Source organism: Bombus vancouverensis, chromosome 6 (assembly GCF_051014615.1).
Source record: "Bombus vancouverensis nearcticus chromosome 6, iyBomVanc1_principal, whole genome shotgun sequence".
Taxonomy (NCBI): domain Eukaryota; kingdom Metazoa; phylum Arthropoda; class Insecta; order Hymenoptera; family Apidae; genus Bombus; species Bombus vancouverensis.
The window spans coordinates 14504013-14527446 of record NC_134916.1 but is presented as its reverse complement, the minus strand read 5'-3'; the positions used below and the strand labels follow the sequence as shown (position 1 = coordinate 14527446).

Here is a 23434-nt window from a genome sequence, read left to right as displayed (position 1 = left end):
AATCCGACCAAGCTACGAAGGTAATACGATTAATATTTACGACCCGGAGGAACGGTAAATTCTTTCGATACTGCGAATTTTCCATTGGCAACGAAAAGAAACAGTTGTAACAGTTGCTTCTACGAAGCTGAATCGATCGACGGAGTATTAAAGTATCGTAGAGTCGTCGTACAAAAGTTCTGTGTAACGTGGAATTGCTCGTAAACTGACAATGAAAGCCGATATCGGTGTTTTCAAACGAATCTTTCGTTGACTCGCGAAACGGTTTTGTGAATGAAGTGGCCTATTACGTAAAGAACGAGATAAACGTTGCTGGAGGGACGGAATAATAACGATTAACCGATTCCCGGTAATAACGAGGAAACCAACTGGTTTCCTAATTGACGTTTCGCGTAGCGCAATGGGCTACCTCGATTACAAGAATTTTCCTCCGAGCTCGCTCTTGGTGAATACGTTCGTAGCCCGTTCATGTAGGAATACACGCAGCCGTGCAATGAACGGCGTATACCGCGATTAATGGCAAGATCAGGCGAACTTGTATTTCAGAAAAGTCGCGATTACAGGTTTTTCTGGTTCCTGTTTCGTCACGGTGTGGGGCGCGTTCGAGAAACTTTGAAAAGAGTAGCAGACGAACATCATGTTAAAGCAAAATTAATCGAGGGAATAAATTATCCATCTTATTTTACCGTATTGCTACGCTTGATGTACACGCTCGAGCAACAGGCTGCCTGTATGTATATTTAAAACCTATTTACCTTTTATCTTGGCCATAAAAAAACGTTCGTTTCTTGCGATCTATAAAGTTTCGCTTTGCTAAGAAACTGCGAGAATCGCCGTAATAAATCGCGAAGGAACTGTGAACAACAAATTTCAAAGTTATCGCATTGTATTCGTTGATCGCACGTCGTCGGCATCCGTGCGTCGTCCAGGGAACAACGTAATTGATATCGTTAAGTGTACACGACGCGAAATTGCGCTCGTTTATGCTGTCTCAAGCACAACTGGCTCTGTTATCGTGGATCACGCGTCGCGTCACAATTTCGAGCAGAGTAAAATTCATTTTCGTTACGGCCGAATTGCCGCTTTAACTACGCTCGAGCCGGAGAGCCTCGAGGAACACGAATCGAGATCGTGTGCAACGAGCACAGATAGACCAACAGAGAGAGGAAAAGGGCAACGCTTCGGAATCGGGCGTGTTTCATGTTTCTTCCCTTCACGCGCCACCGATCTCGTTCCATTCGATCTCGAGAATCCGCGCCTTTGATCGATCTATCCTCCCGTTCGCGGTCATTGATCTACTCGCGCTATTTTCAGCTTTGATTCTAGTATATTACGCCTTGGATATAGCGAGACGATTAATCGTTTTCCCCTCACATAATGCTAAAGGTATTTTGTGACTTTCTCGACGAATCGTGCTTTTCCATTTTATTCGATTTTCACGAGAAAACGATCGGTATTAACCAATTACGTACCGCACCTGCGTTGCAAACGTAGTTTTGTTCTGCTATGTTCGGAATCATTTATTTAGAAGTCGATACCCGTCGTGGTAATGCGGTTCAATAAGAAGACATCGCATAAAATCATTAATATCCGTTACTTTTATTTTAGATTTTCCAAATTCATTAGCTGGTAATTAGCATTCTGGATGGTGCGCTGAAACACGGCTCGGTATTTAGTATGTAATGGCTTAACATTACCACGTTGTATCGATATCAAAGAGCTTCGATTATACAGCTGTTCTAACATCTTCAGAACGATTTCTCTATCCGTCCTTTTTGCTAATCGTCCTCGAGGTGAGTGAAAAATTATATAGCGCCTCAGACGGTTGGCGAAGTCGATAAACCGGATATCGGTGATCAAAGAACGGAATTACTGTAATCAAGTTCCCTCCGCGTTCTTCTATTTGCAATTAACTCTATATTGAACGGCCGGTACTGGCCTTGAGATATTTCCGATATTCTCATTTATTGGATATGCCCTTCGCACCGGTCGGGGAAAAGAACGGCTACGCGGAAAAGTACGACGGAGGACCGATCTCTTTAAAGTTCACTGGATCATTGTTCCTATCGGTGACTTTAACGATCGGAGAGAACAGGCACAGTCTGAACGAAACTTAACATCCACCTTTAACGAACGATTTAATCGAGTTCATAGTCTGGATAAGGAGGAGCATGATTTATTCATTGTTATCGACGTTTATCTTTCACATTAAATAAAAAGAAAGAGAGGAATGCAAGATGAAAAAGGATCGACGCCATGATCGACCGTTTCAAACACGTCCAATGTTCAATCATGATAAATGATGCGACGTATCGATCAAAGAACCTGGAGACTCTCTCTGCGGTAAGTGAAAGAGGAATGTTACGGATCGCGCTTTGTTTCCGCTATTCTTTTGGAACGCGAACGATTTACGGGCCTCGTTAAGTGTTTCTTTTCGTCGTCGTCGTCGTCGTCGTCGTTGTGCTCGTCCTCGTAGCTGCAAGGGGAAAGGAGTAAACGTCGAAAGATACGGACGAAGAGAAACACAATGCTCGTTGCCATGTTTGCGGTGAACGGTAACGGTGATCATCTGACAGCCGTAAAGTTTTCAGTTCGTCTCTAGGCACCCGATTATGGCGTTTAATGCGGCACAATGCCGATAGAATGGTAAATTATTTCTTGCTGCGTGTCTAACGGGAATACCTAGGCTAGGTCGGTTGATAATTTTCACAGGTCGAGTCTGAACGGCGCCTCGTCTCTCCGACTCCTCGAAACTTCATAAAATGCAAATGTATTCCGGAGCGAGGCAAATATTTCCTCGTTAGCTTCGAGCTTCTTCGTTGTTCAGCAATTTGTGCTTGTTATGCGAAAAGCGTATCCGCGCGGTTCGAGTAACTTTTCAAAGGGTGCAACTCGTGGCTCGTTAACAGAGTTACTTTTGTTGTCTCGTTCCGCGTTCCGGGAACGACATTTTTCATCGGGCAAAAGAATTTACGCGTTCGAAGCGTGTACGAGGTCGAACGGATTGCGAAGGAAAGGCAACGATGAGGCAATGTTTGCAAAATTCTCGGCTCTTTTTCGAGCAGCGTGAAATAATCGAGTGAAAACCCGTATATGTTTCAATTAAAATGCGGGCAGGATCGAACGATTTCCCTTTGCTTGTTAGGAAACGAATCTGAAATGTAACTCGTGACCCGACAAAAATTGCCGCTTTTTCCACGCGTTTCTCGTTAACTTTCCTGTTTGAGCGATGTACTCCGCGGTTGATCCGTTCTTACGAATAGAATCAGTCACGTTGTAACGCGAACATTGATTCTTCCGTGTCGGTATCCATTCGCTTTTTTTTTTCGACTTATGAAACAGAAGATTCGCTTTCACGCGATGGAAAGTAACGCGTTACGACGTACCGTGATCGTATCTGTTCGTTAATTTTTATTTTTATTACGCGGCGAATAATTAAACGCAAGAATCCTCGGTGTCAGAATGGCGATTACGCGACGAGACTCGCCTGGTTCCCTGTGAAAGTAGAACCTCGTGCATTCTGTTTTGACTACCGCGGAAGATAGATGACCGGTAAGAGAGATATCCTTGTCAAAAGCCATAAATCTCGGATGGCCGAACTGGACACCCACGTATTTATTTTTATTATATCAGGAACGGTCATACGTATCGAGCATAAATACAGATAAAATCGACCTCGGTCTCGCCTGATCGATGGGACCAGGGGGCCAATAAATCCTTCAACCCGATTCTTCTTGGCTTTGAGTTTTTCCCTTTTTGCAGCACCAGCTATCGGAGTACGGATCGACAGACGCACGGTCGTTGACATACGCTGGTCTACTATAAAAGTATCCGCGGAGAAACACGCGAGCCAGCAAGAAACGCGCGTGCACTTGGAAGAGTGTGTCAGCGGGTCAGTGACACCCATTAGCGGCAACAAAGTTCGATGTTTAGCCACTGGTTATCGACCTTGCACCGTTCACCTAATTGGAGTAGAACGTAGCCGTGACTTCCATTATCTTTATCAAATCAATCCAAGCTGTCGATTAACTTTGATTTTGTTCCACGAACAACTTTCTCCGACACATCGATCAATCGGTGATCTTTTAATCGATGATCGTGACGACTCGTAGAAACCTTCGATTTACTAGAATACAATCTCGATCGTAATTTGTATTACCGTCAAGCACACGGTCACTTTCGTTTAAATACGACCTACCTACGCTTTCTTAAAGCATATGCTGCGCGATAATCCGAGACGACAGAATACAGGTGGAACGTATACATTCGACTTTCCAACTTAACGATGATAATATCGTTTATCATTGGACGAGCATTAAACGTATCCATTGGAAATCGAATGATTTTCTATCGATGTTTCTCGTTCGAGCAACTCGGATAAATTAGACGAGTAAACAAAAAATTCCTGTCCTCCAATTGGTTTCGTTGGATTTTAAGCGCTAGAGAGATACGTGGCACGATCGATGCGAAGCCCAGTCGCGTTAATTGCAGTCATTTTGCTCGCAGTCGACCATCGAGTTTACGGCGCTTTCTAAATCGACGCGAACCATTGGAAACGTCGCGTCCCATCACAGATTGGCAAATTACTGGACGAACGAAGGTGAAATAAACGTAGTTGGACCGTTTTCCGGCTATCAGAGTGATTTCATTGAATTGTCCGTGACGGACACAAAGATTCGTGTACAGAGTTTCACCGACAGGTCACAAAATTACAGCCGATTTATTCCGCGGACTAGCTCGCAAGGTTTTCCGCAAAACCGCAAATCCACTCCCCGCCATAACGCTTTCTATCGTTATCCGTGTTTGTTTCTCGTTTTGCTATCAGACGATTGTTTCTATCGGTATTTTCACCGAACCACGACGAGTTTTTTTTCCTGGAGAAAGTCTAAACCTATCGGGTTTTGCCCGATTTTAACGAGCATCGAAAACATCGTTTTAATTCGTTGTTATAGCCGAGTCTTGTTATATCTATATTTGTATCGGCGAATTCCGGTCTAACCGGGGTTCTTTTATTTTGTTGGATATATTATTCGTGCTGCTTCGATGCGCACGATGCATTCGCTGCGGCCGGAGAAGTGGCCACCAGAAATTAATTGTTTGGAACTACAGTTATGCATGGAATCTGTGTCAGGATGGACTATAATTTTCAACGCTCTAATATGATCCTAGAGCGACATTTGTAGGTAAGATCCATAGATGATGGATCTTCGTTCATAAAAATAGTGACACGTTGAGTCAATATCGGTGTCTTATTTAACGCTAGGTTCGTCCTATCGCCCTGAAATAATATTATTTTTCAGATCTTTTGTCTTCTTTGCGATTACTAAACATATACAAAAATTTATATTCCCCGTCATACGACTTCAATCGCAACTATGTTTATGTAAAATATGTTTAGATAACACGATACAGGTCAGTAGTTCTAGTGTTAAATCAACGTCATGGATATGGAGATAGAAAATATTTGCCAACGGATTGAATAACCGACTGGGAGTAATCCTGCACGGGATGTTATAGAACTAAACGGGAACTAGAGTCTCCTTTTACGTCTAATGGCGAGAAGGGACCTTAATTTAAGCACCGCCGACTCCGTTTTCTCCGGTTTGTCTTATAAGGAAAGGAAAGTTTCAGGCGTCAATTCGTTAATCCAAGCTCTTCGGGCTAGAATGTGTACACGTAAGCCTTTTCAGCTAATATACACATAGCCCGGTCTGGTTATGTAACGCCACGCGTCACGTGCAATGATTCCTGTCTGTTATAATCGTCGGGTGTAATATGCAACGCGAGATCGCGAGAATTCAGCGTCGCCTAAGCCTCCTGGCCCGTTCTCAAGATCAGCAACCTCGTTTCGTGACATAACGTCTCGCCTTGGTAAGGTAGAGTGGTTCGTGTTCGAGTTTGTAATTCATTAAACGACGGATCGTTTGTTCCGATTAATCGATCGCGTGGTTCTCCTTTAACGTTCTGCTTTGACGCTCGATTAGAACGGGTATCGTTGAAACGTATCAGACGCTACAGACGCGGCTGACTTTCAATGGTAGTACACGATGTCATTGACACGTAAAAATCGCGCGACTGAAACAAGCTTTCTCGTTTAAAGGAGAACACGACTGTTTACACTTGTGGATCATAAACAATTAGCATCGGGAAAGGTGTGAGCCAACCTTTACCGGAGTTGATTGCTACGAAAACGTCTGCAATCTACTTTGACAGATACGACGGACCGTGTGACCGTCGACCTCCTTTTCCCGTTCGTTCTGTTTAATTACCAAAGGTCTTTAACTAATTGCAATAATATTACCCCATTTTTCCTCAAACGAAAACAAAGAGATCCATGAGAGAGTTTTCAGAAAGAGACTTGGCCTACGGCCTACCGGCTTTCTACATATTTGGAACGATTTTACTCATCCTCGATGATGAGGTAACGTGAAAGCGTCTCATCGAGCCTTATCACCCTCGAGATTAACTCACCGATGAAATAACCGCCGATCTGTCTCGTTTATATGAGGTAACGACAATTCTATTCTGCTAATGTTGCCTTGTGCTAACCTGCCGAGAGAGCTAACATTTTTAAATGACCTTTCCCATGACACAAGTGCGCGCGTTCGCGTTGTTGCTTCAACCTACGGGTAAATATCGAAGTATCTGTTAGCACGTAATGCACGTACGTTCGCACACGTTTGCGAAGTATCCTCTCGTTTGTACGAGTTAGAATAATCTCTCTGCCTCTTTGTCTTTCTCTCTACGGCGCCTCTAAGTTGAAACCTTAACTCCGTGAATCCTTCCCTCGGCCCAATATTTGACGAATGGCTACCCGCTTAAACCCGCTTCCAAACATCCTGTGTCAATACGACATTCGAAATTTGAACGCTAAGAAACAGCAGAAGTTTCAATACTACAAGACGAATCCTGTTTCTCTGTAAATATAGAAAGTAAAGTTAACGATCAGGTAGTTGAACTCGAGGATTTGAATCGTACTGTCTTCCGTCTCAAGACGATTATTCCGTCAATTGACCCGTGCGGGTCGCGAATGAAGCTGTTTTCTCTAAACACGACTTAAGGAAAATAGCGAAATTGCCTGCGCTGCGTTTTAACGAAGGCGGAATAAAAAATAGCCGATAGAGACGAAAGCTATCGAAAGTTATCGACAGCTTCATTGTACGCTAGTATGGCGCGCTTTTCAATCTCGCCAATGAAGAGTGAAACGTAGAAATACCGTGGCATTCGCTTGGGAATTTCTGATACAGACGTATGTATAATATACGAGGCGGAGGGAGAAAAAGACGCGTATAGAAAGGACGATAGAAAAGGAGGGGCTGACCGCGTATTTGCTTCACTTCCACGAGAGGTTAGCCACCACGTAACCGGCATCGCAATCCCTAATTATGCAACCTTCTTCTTCTTCTTCTTCTTTCATCCAGTCATATCTCCCGCCAATATATTCTCTCGGTTAACTCGGTAAAGCAACGTGAGTTTTCTCACGCACCTGAGTTTCCGAATGCCGAGCTCGGTGCCACGGCATTTCCAACGTTTTGCGCGCTATTTAACGCCCGGTGTTACTACAGCTGCAATCTAGTCACGAAGGACATGCTGCCTTTTCTTCTTATTCAGTTCGTTTCCGATTGCGTGGCGCTTCTTTATCCCCTTTGTATTTCCGCGGGAAAGTGGACCAACGCGAGAATGTCTTGAATTCTCGTTACAAGAATGTTTCCTTACTTTTTACTCTTTGTGTTTTCCTTCGAAGTTTTTTCTACTCTCATTAACTACTCGTCTTAAGATCATTAGAAATATTATACATATACAATCGAGGGTGCTACAATTGAACGGAGATTTGTTTCGCCTACTAAGCACTGTAACTTACAGTGACAGATAGACATCCTTAGTTTAATAATAAAACACAGAAGAAACGAGGATCAAACGTGTCGCGTACGCGTATTTCAAAATTTGTATCATTCTTCCCGCGCACGCGCGGTGATGCAACTCGTACCGTAAGACATATCCAAACGCAATAGTCAATTGACTTTCGCGGTCCTCCGATTCGGTGGTTGCGGGAACAATTTCCAAACATTCGATTACGTGAGAATCCCAGCTTGTGTGGCAACGAAGCGATAACGATCACGAACGTGTCTCGAGTTTCCATGTCCCGATTGACATTGAAACGCGTACAAGGACGACGCGATCTTTGGAATTTCCTTGCACACGCGTTCGTGTTTCTTCGATCGTGTTACGCGGTGTTTCGTTACGTTCGCCGCGTACAGGTTATGTGTGCTTGTGACCGTATCGCTGACACGAACCGGGCAAATCGTGCACATTTCGTTGAAATGCAGTGCATGAAAAAAGATGTGATTCAAGTAACAACAGACGTGCTAAAGTGGCACGAAATGTTCCACGGTTAGGTGATAAAGTTTCGAAACGTGACAGATTACTATTTACGGTATCAGCCAGAAAATCGGTGTAAAAGTAGCATTAAAAGATGAGTTGGATATCAAATGTACTGTACTGTCTTGATAACTGGCGACTGGATACACATGTAACGAGTTAGTCAGGGAGGATTTACATTAAAAATTTGACGTTAATATAGAATTGTATAGAAGGATTGACTTACACGATGCTAGCCAATGTGCGATTCGAGATATCGAGATTTCAAAGTCGCTAGGTTATATATATTATATAATATATTGTAGAAACAGTCGAATGTAGAGATTCAGGATAAGCAAAATGAAAGAAATACAATGGCTAGAAAAAGTATTTGTAAATACTATATCTGTATATTATTTTCCAATGAAGCGTTTTTTATCAGGTTCTATATTAAATTTTCATAGTATCAAATGTTTTTTGTAGTCATACGAAAGTACTATTACTATAAACTTAATGTAGTTGAACCTAATTAATTAGCATGTAAACGCTATAATGCAGTGGTATGTAGATGCTTTCGCACTGTACGTATACATATAACGAAATTCCATCTACCCAATTTCCATTTATCGAAATGAAAGTTTAGCTAGTGCTCGATTAAATAACTCGCTATTGAAGATGAATCAATTTATCTGAACTTCTCTATTATATAAGCGAAAAATCATAGGTAGTGCGGAGGGTGAGTGAACTCAAATTACATGAACTTTGGCTGTCAATGAATATACATGCATACGTTCTATTACTTTACTATTACTACAACGCCGTTTCGCCCTAGGCATTTCAAGGAAACGATGGGGATAGCGGTGGCCAGGTAACAAGGCAGAACGTATATTCCTATAATACTTATAATTCAAGGAACATGTTATATAGCAAAAATTGCGTATATTATCCTGGGAAAGTCACGCGTAAACTTTTCACGCGAATGGATGTTACGTTACACGTGGCTCCTGGCACTTGTTTTGCAACGTGAAAATATTCGCAATATTTATCGCTTGGCTTAATGGTCCTCTATCGAGCGTTCTATTCACGCAAAACAAATTGCACAAATTCTCTCTCGCAACGAACGATGATTTATAGATTCTTTATTAGACGTTTCTCAAACAGTTTCAGAACGAAGACTTCTTTTTTATATCGTTTGACGTTTACGCACGAGAAACTCCATTTAAACGCATACACAGGTTAAAAAGCAAAGAGAACAGCGTTCGTTCGTTGTAGTTTTTTGTCGTGCCACTTCCCTCGCCTAAGTGGTTCAGCCTTGAGTAGGTAAGCCGGGTAATTGTAAACAAATGGGGTGATCGACCTCGATGTCTGAGCCTTGAGAGTCGCTCTCGGAATTCTTGATATTGGGAAGCATTGAACTGTGCGATTCAGACGACGCGACACGCGCTAGACACGACGTGTAATCGTCTGGCGGACGACTGATCCGCGATTAATCACATTCAACGTTTATCGTGCATGTTTCGTGCTCCTATTACCGTTTCGTTCGCGTTAACGTTAAAAGGCTGACACAATGCTCGGTTTCGTAAGTCGCGACACGGCTGTCGGAAAAATCTCGCGGCAGGAAAGCGTAGGTTACGGGATTGACAACGAGAAAATCCCAGAATTGTGTTGACACGTGTGTTTTGCTGCGAAAGCAGAGCACGAGTGTTGTCGAATATCTAGTTACGAATAGGAAATATCAATTTCAAACGTATGCTTGTAGTTCAATCTCCCTTCAAGTATAAAGAATTCAAATATTATTTCTTTTACATAATAATTAATCTTCGTAATCGATCATTTAGTTGTTATGAAAATTATCTGCAAATTATATTTCTGCGATGTTTAAGTGATTTTTTCTAAATCGAACGATTAATTAGTCAACTGGTCAATAATGTGTTTTATTTGATTACATATGTATATAGAGAAATATTTAAATTATATCTATGGAATTTAATATTATATCTATGGAATTACATAGAAATTCTAAACGACGAAGTTGGCAATTAACAGGAGAAAGCCACTTGCAAAATCCACTGCAGCGATTTCTCTACATAAAAACGCGTTATCAACAGATGTGGATCTATTTCCGCGAACTATGCAAATCGTAAGTTCCTCTAGAAAAATTGATGATTTCCCTCTATTTCACCTACAATCGTATAACGCAAGCGAATCATAAATCTGACTTCATCGTCGATGTAACAAATTCTTTGGTTACAGAAAGGACGCTTCTATAATGAGGAATCCGTATAAATCAAACTCGTATAATTTCCAAAGGAAAAGCGTCTGACCATAAAACCAATTCTAACATTCAACCCTACAGTGGTTAGACAGGAAATTCGTCCTTGGAACAGTATTCACTTATGATAAGCCGGGATCAACTTATTCGAAGGAATCTGTATAAAATCACAGGATTCTACGAATCCAACTTCGCTTGAGATATCGATGGTCGTAATCCGACTTAGGCTTGGTGTAGACATAACGTCGCGTCCTGGTTGCGATTTCGTAATGGCGATGCTGTACAATTCGACACTTTCATATTTTTCGCACTAAAACTACATCACTTGCATTGAATTTAAGATCCCTGTGATTTGGAAAGATTTATATTTCTATCAATAACGCGATGAACACTGTCGTAGAATTCTGTTATTGACAAGGTAAAACTATCGAATTACGCAGCGCAGTACCGCTGCGAAATTGCAACGATATTGCGCTGTTTGCCTGCGTTAGACTTTCAGAGTCAGCCTCCTTCTTCAACGTTTCCTTGAAACGCATCTACTGTTAACCACTTTCGAGAATCGCCGTTGGAAAATTGGCTCGGTTTTTCCATGGATCCGGTCACCGTGGCGCCGGTAAATAAAAGTGAAATTGTACCGTTGGTTCGCGTGGCCTTTGTAATTTGCGACTGTAAACTATAACTTTCACTAGGACTTTCGTCGGTTCTGTCGAAAGAGCGGCGTCCCTCGTCCACGTTGAAATATACGCGAGCCATTATTGTCATCCGTACGCGGGCAAAAGCGAGAGCTGTGTCGTAATTGCTGACGATAAAATTTACGTTGCTGTACCTTTCGAGTATTTACGCGTTTACCTTATGCCTTTAGCAAGGAAAAACGTCTGAACGCAGTTAGGTTTAGAATTCTGTAGTAATCCGGCGAAGTTAATGAACGATCGGCTTAACCGTTATGTTATCGCCGTGGTTAATTAAAAAAAACGCGGAAATTGAAACACACGAGAGGTTTGCCATCGGAGTTATCATAAATTTTAACACTGATCTTATTCGGATAGACTTTTCGCCTCAGAGATTTCAGATTCAGTCGAAAATCATTAATTAGTACGCTGCGTTGGCGTGGACCGTTAAGAGAAAACGAAATCGTTGACGGTTTATAATTTTGATAGAATCTAATGATATACAACTTGAAACGAATTACACGTCGTAATTTTTGTTTTTCATAGCTTCGAGTTCCTGCTGATTTCATGCGAAATACATCGATCAATTATCAGGAAAAGGAACAGAAACAACACTATGCAATAAAAGCTGGTGAAGACTGTTATTGCACGAGTTATGGAAAAATAACTAATTAGAAATTATCAAAATTTGAATAATTGGCAAAATTGATACAATAATCATAAATTTAATCTATTTGTTGATAAGTATCCTAATATTTATGAACGAGGATATATATGTACGAGCCCCATGCCCCCCAAAAGATCTTAACGCAATTACTCTGTTATCTTCAAAGCGTAATATATTTGTTATCGACTTCGTTTAAAAAATCATGTAATCTAAAATTCTTAATGTACATCAATCACCGAATATCAGAATTTCAGTAAAGTTAAAGCTCCAAAGATATTTGGTCGGGAGTGTGTAGATTTAACCTAACGATTTCTCTCTGGTCGCAAATAAAGAAATAACCGAGCAGTGTCATCTCTTGTTCGTCGAAGAGCACTCGATGAAAATTTTGCTCGTATCTGGATATACAGATAGACCTTGTCCAGCATCCGAGGTTCCGAATGTCGAAAGGAATGCTCGATCGGACAGGCCGATGTCTTGGGACGCGCATACCGGTACCAACGGTCGCGTATCCATGGTACAGCCGCATCAAGAGTACAACCCGAGATAATCGCGCGGCGAGTTCTTAAAGGACGACGTATCTCTATACTAAGCCAATTTAAATACCTTTCCGCGGTATAGTGGCTTCTTTTCCTAGGCCTGGTTGGAAGCTCGCCTCGGCACTGTATAATTATACGTGGGTTAATAATGACTTACGAACTGCAACCAGGCCTTCTTGTTCGTTTGTTTAGTGCCACCGATACGTGGTTGCACCGAGGCCAGCCACGATGTTGCATTAAATTGCATCGCGCTAATCTACCGATCGTTCTGTCTCTTTCTCTCTCTCTCTCTCTCTCTCTCTCTGGTTCCTTATGCACGCCGCAATACCAGCAGAAAGATATTTTTTAAGCTACCACAAGATAGGGGGAGGAAATTTTCTCCCGCGTCACGAATGTTGCTCGATTGTTGATTCTACTGGTTGAACGTTTTCGTTTTCGTTGGTAAGGAAAAGGAATTCCATCGTGGCTGAATCATCGAGCTACTACGAGTCGCTGGATTCTGTAGCTTTAGCCCGTTCTATAGCTTTCATACGTCTTTTGCCGCTATGATGTTGATTTATCCAGCGAATTATTAGACACGCATTAACCATGTACTTTTCCCAGCTACCTATCCATTATACATCATACAGATATGTTTACATTTAATTAGCGCGATATGTAAATACGTGGTTATCGTGGATAACCAGTTGCTCGTGAAATTCTGTTAGATTCGCGCAAACGAGCATTAACACGACCGTTAGTAACAAATATCACGGATGAATGGCAAATCGAGCTTTTAAACGACGATTACGTACGTCAGGTAAGTGTACTCGAGTAGCTATCCAGCAATTTGAAGCTTGTAATATCGAGCATTAATACCGAGAATCATTACAGAGAAGAGAGTTATTAAAGAGAGCTGGCGCTCATTCTTTTTCTGTCGATCCGTACAACTTCGTGGCTCAACATCGTTGTTGCATCTGATGTGCCGGGACTATCACACGCTCAAGTTTTTCTCCGAAAACGATGCAAGTAGGACGTTATTCTTCCTTTATTCTTTTCTCTGGCCTGAATTTGCTCGGCGATGTTCGGTACGTTAAATACAGCGGATCTGTCTATCTTTTTCCTCTCCTTTTCGTAGAAGGAATATATATTCCTGAGAATGTACGCGTATCTCGTAGAAATCACGATACTCTCTTCACCTGCTCACGTTGAATCGCGCCTCGTATTCCTTTTACACGTTTCGCATCTCGTCTACCATCACTGGTGCAATTAGAGTAACAAGTAAGAAAGCTGATATTGCAAATAAATGAGTCAAAAATATTGGAATATAAAGATTTTTACAATTGAAATATTCTGTGATATTTTGCTAGAATCGGAAGATTATTTTATTACCAATATTTTGCCAAATAATCAATACTCTTTTCTCTCTCTGCTAAGTTTAAATTGTGCTGTTAGTTGAAAGAATCGATATGTATTTTATTTTCTTTTTTAATTAAATTTCTTTCCAGGTTCTTCGAATGATCTAATATGAACGAATATCTTGAGAATATAAATGAGCGTAAGTTCTGTAAAATATACGTATCTAGAGTGTACAGTGTGCCACTATTCGAAGCGTACACACGTGGCTTGAATGGAAATTACTACGCGGACAGTGTAGCAGGAAACGTATCGGGTCAAAGGTTAACATTGTGTTTAACTATTGATACTTTCAAGATCGAATTTTTTTGAGGTAAGATTAATTTCTTATCAATAATAGGAGCACGTTTCTTCTTACATTTTATCGAATGAGATATCCTAATAAAAGATGAAGCTTCGAACGTATAAGTTACAATTATAAAACCCAATTTACAATTTTAACGTAGCAATGCTTTAATTACGACTACTTCGAAAAATACTGAATATGTAACTCTATAATCGCGTATTCCTCGTAAACAGCATAACGAAACCAATGTAAAAGTTTCAACTAAATCAAAGACACGAGGAGGCAACCTTACACTCTCCTTTTCAGTTGAATATTACTGAAACACTTACACAATTCCCCCTTAGCGATATGTTTTATGTAATTGAACTACTGAACGCTTGCAAAACTTTAATCGCAAATATCTTAAAAACGGAGGCTCATACTGAAAAACCCTATTAGGATTTTGCAACGCTCAACATGCGCTATAATTTGCACCTAGTCATTCTAACAACGATTTTCGTAGCCGTCCCTTCTCCGTATTAACTACGCGTGTTATTTGAGACGAAAATTATAAGAATATCTATAACGTTCGAAGCACTCCGGAATAATTCCCATAGTAATTAAAGAATTCTTCGATCGAGAGAAGATGAGAAATATAAGACGATCTTAAATTTTCAAAGACGTTCGATGAACACAAAAAGTTGGTAGGATCGTTGGAGCAAAGAGAAACATGGAGTCCCGAGTGTAACGCGCCTCTCTCATTATCGTCTTCCCCAATGCATGACGCTATGCTTGATGCACTGTTATTGCCGTGTATCGTATACACGGCCCTGGCATAATGACTGTAACCCGCCGCATAATCCTGTGCTCCTCCCTTTGTCGTCGTACGCCTCGAAACACACCGAGGCACTTGAATCGATGAATGTTAATCCGTGTCAAAGAGCACTTACCGCGGAAGCGTTCGGGTATTTCGCGGCTTGATATCGCGAACACATCGTCATCCGTAGACGTTTCCGTAGCCGTGGATGCTGCTACGAGTAATTGCATCGAGGATCGGTTTAATCGCGGAAAGCACGGTTTGTTCGTCGAAAGGGGTAAGAATGAACAATGTAAATAGGAATTGTGACGCCTATGGAAGATATCTTCTTTTCCTCTGAGCTAATGAGTGATAAGTGCAAGCAAATAGGACGTACCTTCGTATAATTCATTGCAACATTTCATTTGTAATCTCTCTTATCTCACTTTATGTTATTGAATACTAACTGTAAGTACTCTTTTTAACTTTGTAACTTTTTCCTCGCTACACATTTTCGTCATTCACGCGTACGTTGCAGCCACACACGAATGTACTGATATAAGATGAAAGCGTCTTCCTCGTCGTTCGACGTTTTAATAATGAGACAAAATATATCTTACTGTACGCTTCGTAGACTGAACATCGGTGTAAACGTTCACACCTGTCGTCACACCTAATGAGTCACCCTTATGCTTTTACGAAGCGACGTTTCGTGGACAGCGAGTCTTAAGAATGGTAGAATAATTTTTTGCTTTGTTGGAAAAGAGCATAAAAATTTTCACAAGTATAATTTTCTTACGTGCATCGTCAGAGTACTACTATCAGATAAGGTTAAGGTTAAGGACATAAAATAAAAGTGAAAAGAAGAGAGATATTCGAAAGCTGGAAAAGTTAGTAGAAACTAGTAGAATATCTATGTGCGCACGGAAAAGGGGGAATCAGTCTCCTAAGAGGATGAAGAAATAAATTTCTATAAAGCATCGATAAATGCCAATCTCGCGATAAGCAAGAAACGAATATTCTTCGTAACAACGATAATCCGCCGTTCGATCGACATGCGCACGCTCATAAAATTTTATCGCGCTGTTATATCCTCCTGTGTCTATAGATGTTCCACGTTGTTCATTATACAGCATGTTTTCATAATCGATACGCTTCTTATCAATGTACTTTAAATTAATAAGACCGAACACAACCGCATTTATAGGAACAACCGTCTAGTATATATCCACTCTGTGGGAAGGAACAACGATTTTCTGCTGCGTCTGCTGAAACCTCTCGCAGTTCGGGCTCGTGATTGATCAATTCCTTAAAAACGAACACCGTGACTTCCATAGACCATAGGATACACAGAGGCCGAGGAACTAGAAGTGGTGGTAAAAACGCTTGTGTAAAAGGAGGGTAAGTGGGCTTTATGTTCGCGAATGACTTCCTCTCGATCGATCTTCCGGGTTCGTACGGTAAATGCTCGTAACCGATATCGTTTCCCCGAGCTCCGACTCTCTATTGTGCTCTGAATGCTCTCTCGTATGAGAGCATACAGAGAACGACAGAGAGGGGACGAAGGATAGGGACCACGTGCTCTCCAAGTATCCAAGTTAGCGCGGCTACACGGTTTACATAAATCGTGGAATTTCTTCGTGGAGAAATTGCTACGATTTTGTCGACCCCTGGTACGTTCGTAAGTATACAAATCATGGACCAAGTGGATTTCAGATATTATTTTAAAATATTTCCGCCAATATTGCGGAACAGCCGTAAAACAAGATAAATCCTCTGCCTCCGAACGTTTTTGTAGCGCAGTGGATCTTCCGGGTCTGTCGAGCTCGACCATGGAGAGTTTTATGTTTTGCGATCGAGCGAATGTTAACCGTATTATGCAGACTTTTTCTCCCGATGGAAAGCAACGAAAGCATTCGCCATAGAAAATGAAGAACACGCGAGAAAAACGTGACGAGTTCATTTTTGCTAATCTCCTGGTTTCCTTGCCACTTGGTATCTGAGATAGATAGAAAAAGAAACTGGTAGATTCCAGAGATAAATCAAGTAGAAAATCAATTTTAGTATGTTCAGTGGGATGCAAAGATGCATATTTAATCCGACAACGAAATAAAAAGACAGTTTTGATAAGATCGATAGATGGCTAAAATTATAAGATTGATTAATGAATTTTCAAATTCTTTATAACGTTCTTTTTTACCTGAAAATATTTAAATCTTTAAATACTTAAACTCTAACTATCTTCGTTTTCGACATTTCCTTAAGTCTTGGTGAGTTTACGACCAGTGTCTCGAGAGAACATCATTTTCCCTATAAAATGGCTCATGACGATATTTCTTCGATGTAACCGCGCGTGTTAACCGGAGATTAAGCAATCAAATTGATAGTTTTGAATCTCGAAGTCATTTGCAATGAAATTGGAAACCTAGTCTATAGACGGTATAAACATCGGTACATCGGGCAGCACGCAATTAATTACTGTCACCCGTTTTATGAGAAACAGAATCGACGTTACATGCATCACTTCCGTCCAGTCGATCTTCCGGGTTCCACGTAAGTAACGAGCAGCCCGATTCACCGGTATTCCGTAACGACCGACTAGTAGAACGAGTTTCGATTCGGTACGACGTTAAACCGAGTGATCACTCAGCGATCTCTCTGCTGGATAAATGCGTAAACATTATTGAAAAAGATGGAAGTATCTTTTCATTCATATTTATCGCGCACTCGTTTATGAAACTGGTCGATCCTTCCTAAGCTAATCGTGAAAATACCTGAAACGAACGAACGAAAATCTTGTCCACGTTATTGCTTAAAAGCTGAATTCGTAATCTTCCCTTTCTATTTACGAATATTCCAATATAATAATATGCCATTTTATTGTCCAATGCCCTATATTTGATACAAAGCGTGTGGTACTCGAAGCATACGTATATTCGTTTCTAAGAAGAAAAATCGTTTAATATACTACGCGATATGCTATACACATTGACGTAGAAATACACTATAAATGTTGTAAATTGGTATCAATCGTAAAAGTCGATATCAATTTCACTAAAAGCACTTGCACGTTTGTAAAATTAATCAGAATAAAAAATCTGCTTTTATTTCTGCAGATCTGGCAATACTGGTGTTAAAACATTCGAAATATTCAATTACCCACGCGCTATAGAACTGCGTTTATTTAAGTTTTATTTAATACCCAATCGATTTACCGTAAACCGTAAATTCCTATTATTCGAGCGAGAAATCCTAACTAATTTGAAAAGTCAATGAGCTCCAATTACGCGAACCACTTATGACTCAACCAGTTCGAATAAATGCGGTTCTACTAGAAAATCTTGAGGCAAGATTTTTCCATGGAACCGCGTTACGCGACACGGTTCAAGTTCGTGTGGGCCACTTCCGATCGATCGGTCTTCCGGGTTCCATGTAAGTAATAAATGCTCGACTTGCCGGTAACCGATATCGCCCAACGAGTAAAACTCGTTTCGGTACGGCATAAGAGGGGCAGGCAAGCAGGGCAGAGGCACTCTCTCATGGATGGCCGTGTAACCCTATAGGAAACCTTTAGCGAGTTTCACTTTGCACGGCTCGCCGTTACCGGACTCGTCCGTGGCTCCTTGTCACCGTGGCACGTAGGGGAACGTAACGCGGGTTGCAACGAGTTTGAGCTGCTTGGTCGGCCAACGCTTCGCCTTTTGCTATCCGTACGCAGCTATCGAGCGCGTCGCCGAGCGAGAGCGCGAGCTAGAGTCGCATGGCCGCGTGTGAATGCACTTCTAACAACGCGAGCAACGCACCGGTCTAATACGAGCACGACTATGGCCTTATTCTTTCGTCAAGAGTGTCACGCTTATCTTGGAAAAATAGAGAGGACGACCGGTTACCGAGTTGTATTCTTGTTCCCCTTTTTTTTCCATCGGTTGCTCCAGTTACACAATGTTTTCTTCTCTTCTTTGAATGAATACTACTTAGAATCTTTGACTTCGTTATGCTCTCTTTTTATTAACTTCGAACGCTTCTCGTCCGAAGTGTGGCAATAATCCTTGGCGTTTTATACGAGTAAAATTTTAACGTGTTTCTGATGAGTTTTTAACAGCTTCGCGATTATAGGCAATAGGATAGAACGCTACGAAAGTTTCGTACCGCTGCTAGTTGCGCGCAGTTCACGCGCGATTCGTTGCTACGAATCCTCCGCGTAACTACGGAACGGTGCGAGCGTTCACTTTAAAGTCTATTGTAATCAAAAAATAACTGTTTCCACGGATGCCTAACAGCAATCGTACGCTTTCCTCGGTGTACAAGTAATACGTGGCACGCCGTCTCGTTCGCGGTAGCTGTCTACGACCGTAGAATTCGTAGCGACACACGATCGTCAGCCGGAGATATCCGTGGTAGGCGCGAACGAAAGTCGATAAATTCTTCGTAATCCCGTTTTCTATATGTGCTTCGCGCCACTCATATCGAGCATCTACTTTTTCCACTGAAATACCAACGCTCGCTCCGACTCGTATCGAGCTTCTCGATCGCGCCTAAAGCAGAGTGCCTCTGTTACGTGTCGTCGTCGCAAAAACCAAGAAGGATAAGGAAGAAGAAAAAGGCCAGGTACAAGAAGATACAAAACAAAGAATACGCACGTACGCTACATGTGTGTTTGATATAAAAGAAAAACACTGTCGGTCGGTAGAAATATCATTGTTCACGCGTATCGTGAATTATCATCGTAACGTGATCGACGTGATCTAGGAAGATGGTGATTTTTGTTTTTCTTTTTGTTTTTAAATCGCGAATCAGTATCGTCGTAATCGGATCGATACGAGCAAATACTGCTTGCCGTAGCTTCTGGTTGATGTATCGATTCCACGTTTCGCTTTTCCGTGTGGCAAGGACACGAAACAAGACGGAACAGCGTAGGTCCCTTTTCAACGCGGGGATGCACTTTGGATAAGCCGTGGAGGGATCGAAGACAGGAGGGTAACGCGGCTGGAATTAACGCGGAATGACTAAGCGACTGCTTAGAGGCCGGAACCGAGAAACGAGCGTTTCATGCGCGTATGCTCTATTGATAAAATGTTCTTCCTCGTTGGTACTGGTATATCGTCGTACTACGTATCCTCTGCATTTTCGATGTCTCTTACGCTCGTTATGTAATCCCGCGCTCTTTCACGTTGCCTTCCTCGTGTTTCGGCGCCTTGCCATAGGGCAACCAAGGTATGCAGTCGCGGTGTAAGGCTCGAGAGGGCGTGTTCCCTTGCTGCTCGGAAGTTTAATCCATAGATCGTGTGTTACCACTGTAGCCTCGCTATTCCGTGTTACGTATTACGTTGGATCGTTACGTTGCTTTGCTACGGGCGTTCTTCTATGGATTTGTTGTTTATTATACGGGAAAGATGATATCTTCGAGGTGAATATTCATTTCCGAGCTCAGAATCGTCTGCTTCCGCCCGTGATGCCTGTGGTATCGCGTGTTTACGTAGAACACAGGATTTTTAAAAGTCACTTGGAGTCAAAAAGAATTTACAGTACGATTGTGTTACGATAACATTCTTACGAATAAGATTCAGATAAGATTTTTGAATTTTGATAACATCGTCTGTAATTACGGGATTAAAGTTTAATAGAGACGAATCGATTGGAATTAAATCGGCTGTGTAATCCTTACCGATGTAAGTACGATACTATAATTAATATCTAACAAAACTAACACGTAAGAAGATTCTTCGAGTAAAGTCGTTATTATATCGAAGAAATTGGTAATTGGTAAGAATCGATAAGAATTGCACGAGTTCGCTTATCTCGGTTAACAAATTAAAAGATACATCGAATGAAACAAAATTTCCGATATAATTCCAATCGCATTACGATAATCCAATAATACCAATATATAATGTCGATATCACAAATGTTCGCTCCAAAGTAAACTAACATTCCAAACTAAAATTCTCGCTAAACAACGAAGTAAAATACGATCTCGTTGTTGGTAAAGGTGTCGATATGCAGTGCGGGTAGCCGATAAACTCGAAATACGCGTTTCGTTGCTATTTGTGATCAGTTTTTGTGGCCTTCGGTAAATCGGGTGCGTCATTCTGATATTCAAATGAACCTGGGACACCAGTGGTGAAGATAGCTAACGACGAGCACGCGAAAGCGAAGGACAAAGACAGAGAAAAAGGGAGAGGGAGCGAGAAGAGGAGAACAGAGGGGGGTTAGGAAGAGAGAGAAAGAAGAGGAATAGAGAATGACCGCACTTAGGTCCTTTCGTTACGGAGCAGAGGAATAAGCCTCGGTCAATGGCTGCGGTATCCGCAGGTTCAAGGAAAGCGGGCTGGTCCGATTCGACATCATGTCGTTCATGGGGAAACCGAACAGGTGACGCGCTCATGAAAATACAGGTTAATAGAATACCAACAGCCACGCTTGGAAACGTTTTAAAATGGATATCGTAAAACATCGACATGTACATGGAATATCGACAGGGAAAAATATTATAAAATAGCAAAATGGAAGAATTTGAGGATATTGCTATTATTAGAAAGGAAAAATTGTCGCGTGATAGATTCTGTGATAAATCAATTGGAAAAGCGTCGAAGAATCGTACGTGATGGTTGAAATAGAAATCATATATAGGAAACAGAGAATCATATTAAAAGGTAACTATAATACGATAATTGTTTCGGTGTTATTCGCATCATTATGGCAACAAATCTCACGGTTGCGAGTGCTTTTATAAAACCACTAATAAGCGAACCTAACCGAGGTTCGTAGAAGCTTATCGATCACATACGCGAAACAAACTAGCAATTTTCTCGTCGCGTAGAAATTGAAAGATTCGATTACGAGCGAAGTGGCGGGCACAACGCCCTATGCAAACAGCGATCGCTCGATGAAAATGCCATCACGTTTCTTCTTTTTCTCTTTCCTCGCCTCTATGCTACACCCTCGAACGTAGATTATACGCGTATCTCGCAAACGTGGAACCCGAGATCTCAGATTCTTCCATGGTACAACCGTGGTACAAGCTCGATTCCACGTCGAGAGAGTTTTCGAATACTGTGAAATCGATTCGCGGAGGCACAGGAAGTGGGCGCGTTTCTTCGATTCGCCGTAACGTTCCGTGAACAAACATCGAACAAAAACGGGGTAAAATCATAAGCTTCGAGAACGAGTGGATCGGACGAGATGCCGGCTCTCGGATCGCGCCGACTTTCTTGCCTCCGTACCTCGAGGACACTTTGACGAAGTCCGCGTGTATCGCCGCCAGTCCCCCCGCTGCATAGCAACAAACCGATCGATCGAACCGCGAACATTTTCACGGAAAAATTTCTCGGTCCGTGTACGTCGGCTAGTGGGGCGATTGGCGGTGTCGACGAAAGCGAGAACGAGAGCCACACGAGAGGCTTCGAGCCTCCTCATGGGACGCGGCTAGCTATCGATCTAAATGTTTCCCATACCGGTGCATGAAGGCGGCAGTCGACATGTTACTATCCATGGGGTGGTTCCATAAATCGCAGCCCTTCTACGGCGACACGGCTTTTTAACACACGCCCGTTTTCCCGCCGTGGCAACCGTTTGATAGCGTGATTTCCGTGGAGAAAAGGCACGTTGCAGGACGATCCCCGGGACGATTATCGCGCTCTTAACGAATACTCTGTACGTACTGCCGAACTCGTTTCCCCGGGGGAATTACCGGCGGATGAAATCGGTCGTGGATGGCAACAACCGTTTGCCAACACCTGCACGACTTGGCAGGTTGAAACCGTCGGCTGAACTGAAGTCAGAATGCGCATTCGTCGGTTTCCATGGTAGTGGCCGACAATGCTGGTGGTGGTGGTTGGCGACGGTGCAGGAGGCGTCGGCGGCGGTGATGGTGGTGGTGGTGGTGGTGGTGGTGGTGGTGGTGGTGGTGCAGTGGAGGAGCCCGGTAGCACCGACGATGGTGGGGATTGACAGAACAAACCGTCTGGCCGGCTCTGGCTGGTCTGGCGCGTTCACAACCAGGTGCTGCCATGGAACCTAAGGTTCTGTTCACATGATGGCCTCTGGTCCAATTGTTTTCGCCCATCGAACACGCGGGACACACCTGACTCTGCTGCGGTTTCGTTTCATACGCAGTCTCGTTCGAACGTTACTACTTCAAATTGTATATATAATTGTCGGACCTTATATCGGCACATTTCGAATATTCGAATTCAAATTTCCAACCTTGTACGTTCGAACGTTTAATTCTAAATTTCAAATTGAAAAGGTTCGTAGCAGGTTCTAGGATCGTTATAAAAATATCGAATATGATTTAGTTAGTCTTCGAATCGTTGGTTCGATCTCTTTAACGTCTAGATCGTTCGCCGTGATGCAATAATAGAGAATCTTGGCCGTTCGCGGCGAAGAAGTTACGGGGGCAAGTCGTTTTATCGAAGCGAACGATTATTCGCGGTGTTCCCTTTTTCGAACACTCAACACGTGCGTTGAACTTTAAT

General features: G+C 42.2%; 1 protein-coding gene across 2 annotated transcripts in view; it reads right to left on the bottom strand.

The window, feature by feature from the left end:
- Positions 1-22723, bottom strand: part of LOC117157703 (uncharacterized) — a 37361-nt gene extending 14638 nt beyond the window's left edge. For both annotated transcript variants that reach the window (XR_004464310.2, XM_033335930.2), the window contains exon 1: positions 22412-22723. Coding sequence is in view for 1 of the 2 variants with exons in the window: in XM_033335930.2 (XP_033191821.2) it covers positions 22412-22449 (38 nt within the window). In the remaining variant the exon portion in view is untranslated. The remainder of the gene's footprint in view (positions 1-22411) is intronic.
- Positions 22724-23434: the final 711 nt, after the last annotated feature.